The 7,347-nt window shown below is 45.5% G+C and overlaps 1 protein-coding gene across 1 annotated transcript; it reads right to left on the bottom strand.

Annotated features, from left to right (window-relative positions):
* Positions 1 to 1,717: 1,717 nt before the first annotated feature.
* Positions 1,718 to 7,105, bottom strand: LOC149362178 (uncharacterized). The gene is made up of 4 exons (XM_089572938.1): positions 6,796 to 7,105; positions 6,619 to 6,699; positions 5,639 to 5,719; positions 1,718 to 5,441 (listed from the first exon to the last, which is right to left on the bottom strand). Exons 1-4 carry the CDS (start codon positions 7,024 to 7,026, stop codon positions 4,179 to 4,181), a joined length of 1,656 nt encoding a protein of 551 aa, XP_089429064.1. The 5' UTR covers positions 7,027 to 7,105; the 3' UTR covers positions 1,718 to 4,178.
* Positions 7,106 to 7,347: the final 242 nt, after the last annotated feature.

The following is a 7,347-nucleotide window of genomic DNA, read 5'->3' as shown; positions in this document are numbered from 1 at the left end:
GAATTCAGGATCGGATCGAGCGACGAATATTGCTCTGAAGCTCATTTGTGTTTGTTTTTCGTTTACCGTCTTCGGAAGCTTGTCTTATCGTTTTGTTGGCTGGGCGAGACCTGAACGGGGCACGCGTCTGCTTATTGTCTGAGATGCTTCTCAGTATTTTAAGCACCTTGCACAAAAGTTGGCTGCTAAATTGAGTGCAGCCGAGAGCGAAAGTCATTCTTCACCGATGACCGTGCAGTGCACTTGCTGCTATCGCGCCGCCATCCTGTTAATGTCTGTTTGTGGGCACATGCTCGGCCAATAAGCAGTTTGTCGTCAAAGCTTTGTTTTATCTATCTGCGTGTTTCCATGTATAATATTGCAGTTAACTTTGCGCGTATTTTCTTGTTTTGCTTCCACACCTTAGGCGACCGGGTTCTGCCTCATCCCCTCTCCATCGCGGCCAACGAATGGAAAGAAGATATGAAACTCTGGCCTTCCCTGCAAGAAAACCACATTACATATTACCTGCTTAAAACAAAAGCCTGCGATCTGGAAGACGTCCAAGCCATCAAGAGTTTAGACTCTTATAACTTTGTAATAAGTGGGAAAGTGGGTCAGCTTCTCATTTACCAAGCTGACAGAGAGACTTGTTTCATTAAAGGGACAGTCTCACCTTCGCAAGCTGACTCTGACCGACCGTACCAAACATGGGTTTGCATTACAAGTGATTGCCGCGTTTTATCCGGGTCCTGCTCCTGCAAAGTCGGCTTGACTGCCGTGTGCAGCCACGTCGGTAAGTGCAGTCATCGGCATTATTAATGCGTCAGCGTTACAGCAGACGTTCGAAGGAAAAGATTGAGTGTTGTCACTAACGCGGAAATTTGAGCTAGTTGGTTCGCGTGTTGTCACTAGTTCAGGATTGGTCTAGAGGGTTGTCACATCACAAGTTGACCTGTGGAATGATAGTGGCTAAATGTCTAGTTAAATTGTGACTATGAGGCCGTAACATGACTGAAATGTCAATATGACATGAAACAGTATAAGGTAAATTAATTATGCTGAAAAGAAAATTGGGGTAATAGTTGGGAATCGAGCCCGTGACCCATGGGTTGAGTCAGACACACTACTCCTATGCCATTGTGCATGCCCCTTCTACAGTTAAAGGGGACATCGTGTGTCTTGTGGTGCCTAGCAGGACTGCTGATGTACGGTAATGAGTGTAATTAGAGGTACTAACTAAGAAGGTACCAAATAACCATTAAAGCTATTGCATTATACATAGCCTTAAGGGGGAGCTTAAATGTCCTCCTAATTTTTGCACTCCCTGCTGTTCCTAGAGATAGCTTAAACTACTTGTCTCATAGCTGTAGCTTGTTGTGTCAACCACAATTTTTTATTGTATCTTAGCCACTCTTGAGTCTAGTGTTGTGATCGAAATGAACTATACATCATTTATAACCTGCATGTGGTGCATGCAACCTCTCAGCTACCTCAGCAAACGACACTAAACCATCGTCATGCATTCTTGTTGCAGCTGTTTCCATTTATTAGCAATACTTTCTTCATACAGCTGTTTTGTTGAAAAATGACTCCTAACTGCACAAATTTGTCTGAGTAACATGCTATGCACATTTATGCTTTTCTGCATGTGTAAACAAGCTGTGTGGCCTCTACCTTCATGAAAAACTATGCAGGCTGTACATCTGCACCTATTACGTGAAAAAAGAAAAGAAGGTTGTGCAGAAGTGAGTGAGCCTTATTATGGACTCATCATCATCATTATTTATTGTCCCTTAAGGGCCCTGGGTAGGGCATTACATAAGGGGGGAAGCAAGAAAGTATGTTCATGGTCACATTTTGATACAAATGAAAGTAAACAAAAATGCATGGTAATGTTACACATCACTGGGAACCATACATAATGAAAGTACAATGTCAAAAGCAAACGAGCGACAAGAACACTCGTGATTCATGTCCGTATACGCTTACAAAACAGTTTTACAAGCACAATATGCACAAAATAGTATATAAGCGCAGAACAAAAGGTAGTTTATAAATTACACTAAAAGGCAGCAACAAGGCAGCACATCCTATAAAGGCTTCTTTGCCTCTCAAACAGTGATCCTCGTGTTTGCTCTCTGGGCTTTGTCTTGGGTCCGACAACTATGGACTCACTTTCACATGCAGTAGCATTATTCATTGTAGCCACTGGTTGCTTTCAATTTTTTTCTATCTGCTTTTTTTTTCATATAACAAGGTGCAGTCCTGTGGAAGGTGGAGTTTGCCAGCCGAAAAGGCCTGACCGGACAGAGCTGCACTGACAAGAGTGCCATGTGGAACCAGGGCACAAAGAAAAATGTTAAGCCATCACAAATAGATGCCATGGATTTTAAGATGCGAAAGGAATGCGAAGACATGCAGCATAAAAGGCAGAAGGTTAATACAAAACATTATGAGACTCATGAGCAATATGTGAGAGAGATGCAGCAGTCTCTAATAGCACCCCTTCTTGACATAAAAGGGAGCCTCCTGCATCAGACTGTTGTTGCAAAAGTGTCGCCCACTGTGGTGGCTAAAAATATTTTAAGGAATACAGCCCCTGAGCTCACTCATGGTCGACATGATGACGACGAGCTATTGGCGTGCGACACCTGCTCAGACTTTTATAGTAAATGGGTATGTATTAAAGAGCAAATCAGGTTAAGTCTCATGGAGCTCACGCGCCAGCAGACTGGGAAGCTTTGGGAAGCTAGCCGCAAGCTGCGTCTCACAGCTTCTAATGTGTCAAAGGTTCCACGGAAGAAAGAAACGCCACCAGATAAGTTTGTCACATCATGCCTTTTCAGCCAGTTTCGGGGCAACAAGGCAACAAGTCATGGACAAAGGTTTGAGCCTGTTGCCAGGCGGATGTTTGAGAACCATCGTGGTGTCCATGTTGAACGTTGTGGCACAGTTGTTAGTGCCACGCATCCATTTTTATCGGCAAGCCCTGATGGCTTAGTTGGCACAGAGAGCATCCTAGAAATTAAATGCCCGTATGTAGATGACTGTCTGCCGCTTGTAGACTCCAACAAGTATGATGTCAAGAAGGACTCGAATGGAGTCCACTTTCTTGATATGAAAGGAAAAAATGGTTACTACTATCAGGTGCAGTTTATTATGTTCTGCACAGAGCGTATACACTGCTACTTCTATGTGTGGTCAGCCATGAACTCTATTTTAGTTGAAGTGCCCTATGATGTAGATTTTGTTTGCCTTCATATTTCAAGGCTGTCAGAATTCTACTTCAGGCACTACTTGCCCAGGCTTGTTGATGCTGTTCACAGCAACAGCTTAGACATATCTGAATACAGGGCTATCGCTACACCAGCAGAACAGACTGAACAATAAACACTGAATGACCCGAGTTTTACTTTTTGTGTTTTTAGTTTTATTATTACTGCTTGAGACGTTGATGCAAAAGAAATATCGCTGCAGCAATCAGTGTATATCTATATACGAAACCCTGCTAATATGACCTGTAGCACTCATGTCGGTGTGCTTGAATACACAAAAACAAAGTTCCAGAGCATTATTTCTCAAGCACTTGAAAGACCAAACAACACAGTGTGTAACCTTTAAAGAGGTACAGACACAAAATTTTCCCACAAAGTAGCGAATGATTTGTTACATGGGTGCAAGGAGATGCCTTCTAGCAAGTTTCGCTCGCAGGCGTTGAGTGGAACATATGATTTTGAATGGTGTCTGATGAGCCGTTCGGCCTTTCCACTAGTATCCAGTGACATCAAGGTGCACTTGCCCAATTACTGAGACGTTACCAAACCTCGTAGTAGTTCACAGGAGCAACCAGTGCTTGCCAGCGACACAGTCGTCATCAGTAATATAGTAGCACAGGTTGTCCAGTCGACTTGTACGTCAAGCTGCAGTTCAGTGCTGGCACTGACAGAAACAGAAGCTGCAGGTAGAAAATTGTTTGTAATTATAAACTCCGTGCACAAGAGTTTTGAGCTCATTTTCACGATTACTGGGCCCATATGCGTCTCTCTAGGCAAAAAAAAAACGGATACTTGAAAACTTTGTGTCTGTACCCCTTTAACATGATGTAATAAAGTGGAACAAAATGGTGTACAATACTCAGACAATCCATCCAGTCTCCTTTCACAGCATCAAAAATTTGAAGTGTGCCCTAATGCTTGTCATGGAGCAATGGTGCCTTGGATGTCGCCCATTTCATTCTCACTGTCATTTTCCTTCTCTTCCTCTTCGCCTTTCGGATCTGCTATTAGTGGCCCTTTCAGATTGCACAACCCCGCACAAACTAGAACAATGCTGTTCATCAACTTCTTGTGATGAATAGGCAACGAATTCTTGAGAATTCTGTACACCTTAATACGATTAATTGCACGTTCAACATGAATCCTTAAGTGTGAGATCCGTCTGGACGCCGTAGCTTCTGCTTCAGGAAACTGAAGCCTGCCTTTTGAGAAAGCTGGAGTGTTTAGTTTCACGCCCTTTTCCTTCATGGCATTGGTCAAACAAAATCCTCTGTCAGCCATGATTACGTGGCCTTCAGACAAGTTGTCAATAAAACCTGAATCTTCAACAATGAACTTGTCTGAAGCCCGTCCACCATAGGTGCCAGAAACAAACATTACGAAGCCACTCGGTGCAACTGCTACGAGAAACTTGATAGTGTTACAGCCCTTGTAGGAGCTGTATGTCTGCCCTCTTGGGTAAAGTTTCTTCGGCCGCTGCATATACACTTCAGTGCAATCTACAATAACAGTAGTGTCAGCATATTGGCTCTTGGCAAACTGTTGTGGCATTGTTGCGAAGATTGTATCAATTGGCAGCCATGCAACAACATTTGTCATAATGCCATGCAAAATTCCTATCATTTTACGAAATATTCTCCCTGTTTGTGCCACAGATGTGCCAAATCTCAGGGCCAAGTCAAAGTACAGGAGTCCCAATCGCAGTCGCATGAGAGTTAGCAAGACTTGGTCGCCAATGGTCATGTTTCCACAAACCTTACCAAGACCAGCCACTGTTGTCACGAGTTTCCTAAAGCCATCGAGGCCAAGGCCTGTGTAAAAATTGCACACTGCCTCAGAAAGGTCCTCAGAAGCTGGTCTTGGTATGGTTTGTGTTCCTGAGCACTGAAATTTGGTTTCCGTAGCTCCATATGAGTGCTCAGCATGTATGAAGGAATATGGGTCTTCCCACTGAACACCAACACTGCAAACTTGCACCTCTGCTTGGCAACTCTTGTTACACTTTTGACTTGCTATTTCTTCTTGAGTCGAAGCAGAACCACGGCAGCTGAGATCAAGGACACTGTTCTCGGACTCATCCGAGTCTGAAGTCTGCTGCGAATGGTCTGCTGTGTCCCAGGTTGAACTTGAGGCAGAAGATGTGGCTTGTGCAGGTGCCACTGCTGAGACAGGATGCTCTGTGGCCTGCACATAAAAATAAAACAAAGCATTGAAGGAAATACCAGACGACATATAATGCGTTCATGCTCTCAAGCCTCCACTTAACGACACATTTTTTTTTCATGGTATGGAAATTACAATTTATACCACATTTAGGTGAGTTGATTATGTTTGAGTGAGACAGCTTGACTACTTGGATGAAGACAAAGCAGAGACATTACCTGGCTATCCATTATTTGCACTGATGAAGGATTCGCCTCTGGCTGAAGGGTTCTCAGGATTGGCCTCCTTCCACGTGTCACCTATGTAAATGCACAGAGATGGCTCATGAGAACCGCCAAGCTCGAAAACATGGTAACAATCCGGCACTTTTCTTATTTTCTCAGTATCCAACGTGTACATTCTTTAACAATTTTCAGATGTGGCTTGTTAATTGCAACCACATGTTTTGAACCCCAACATGTTTGTAACTCTTCTACAATTACAGCACAAAAAGTGTTTATGGTGCTCGGCTGCTGACCTGAAAGACGCGGGTCCGATCCCGGCCGCGGCGGCCGAATTTCGACGGAGGCGAAATTCTAGAGGCCCGTGTAGTGTGCAATGTCAGTGCTCGTTACAGAACCCCAGGTGGTCGAAATTTCAGGAGCCCTTCGCTACGGCGTCCCTCATAGCCTGAGTCGCTTTGGGACGTTAAACGCCCATAAAAAAAACACAATTACAGCACACTAAAACAAGCTAAGAAAAGTCTGTGTGTGTTGTGTCTGTGACGTAGCGCAAGTCGTACGCGGTGTCATACGCATTTGAGCTTGCCTGTCACTGGCCGAAACGCTATGCAGGAATCTCGAATGCGTCAACGCCAGTGCTTGCCGCGCCCATATCTAAGTACAGCGCACCCAGTATCTGTTTGACGTCGGTTATCGCTGCGTTCTAGCTCCGTAACGCGCACGCCTGTAATGGGTTGATAACGCCAATGGGCATATGGTTCAACGGCAAGACAGGCATCGGCAGCCTTGAGCTACCAGTTAATTTCTCGCTCTGTATGACCACGACTTCCAGCACTCGGTACGAGGCGTTCTTGGCACAGCAAGATCGGTTGCGGGTGAACGCGAGGCCCACACGCATCTCGTGTAAGAGCGCATTCATCACGATTTCAAAACAGCCATTTCCACCTCATGAAAGCTGATCTTCACGACGTACTCACCTTTTTCGCGTAGCCAAGTTCAAGCATTGGGCACGGATTTAGGGCGGTAGGTTTGCCGTCAATAAAATGAACGGAACAGACCTGTAATAAACGAAAAAAAAAAAAAACGTGCAACGGCATCAGTGGCGCGGTGTCCCTCAGCAGAATGTTCACTACCACAAGTGGGATAACACTTACACGTGCAAGTTTGCTTGGCTTGAAGTTTTTGCGGTTGAGGGCGATTTCCCATTCCCTACACTTCTCAGGCGCAGCCGGAAACCTGTGCAACGAGTACACGCCGCACATACACACGCGCCTCCCGCACTGATGCTCGGAGCAGTTTTCGTCCATCAGAAGCTTGCGTTTACGTTGGTTGTTCTTGCAGCCAACGACGGCACAGTGCCGCCCCGACGAGTAGCTCTTGTACATCGTAGCTACTCACTCAAACCACTAATTAAAGACACAATCAAACGCCACGCAGAGTAAACACGAACATTCGCCTGTACCACACCGCTTATCCCGCAGTCCACGTCGAGAGGCGTCCCCTGGTGTCGAGAGTAGGAGCGCGCCTGCAGCCTGCGTGCGAGGCTAAAAGAATCTGGTCTATAGACCAGATTTTTGAGCCTCTCCAGGGCGCGGCCATTTTGCGCCGACTGGCGCGCCGCGGTGCGGGCGTTTCTTTGGGGACTGCGGGGCTGCGGCAGTTCCGCGGCCGCGCCTGCATAAAGCCGCGCTTCGGGCGCTAAAAAA

The sequence above is a fragment of the Amblyomma mixtum genome, chromosome 2 (assembly GCF_055824585.1).
Source record: "Amblyomma mixtum isolate Tamu chromosome 2, ASM5582458v1, whole genome shotgun sequence".
In the NCBI taxonomy this organism is placed as follows: domain Eukaryota; kingdom Metazoa; phylum Arthropoda; class Arachnida; order Ixodida; family Ixodidae; genus Amblyomma; species Amblyomma mixtum.
This window is presented reverse-complemented; position numbering and strand designations above follow the sequence as displayed.

What these genes read in the sequence shown, in the direction of transcription:
- LOC149362178 (XM_089572938.1), bottom strand. Translation starts at nt 7,026, where the DNA reads ATGTACAAGAGCTACTCGTCGGGGCGGCACTGTGCCGTCGTTGGCTGC. An exon ending in AGCCAAGCAAACTTGCACGT is followed by an intron (nt 6,700 to 6,795) that starts GTAAGTGTTATC and finishes CGTTTATTACAG; the next exon opens with GTCTGTTCCGTTCATTTTAT. An exon ending in AACTTGGCTACGCGAAAAAG is followed by an intron (nt 5,720 to 6,618) that starts GTGAGTACGTCG and finishes GCATTTACATAG; the next exon opens with GTGACACGTGGAAGGAGGCC.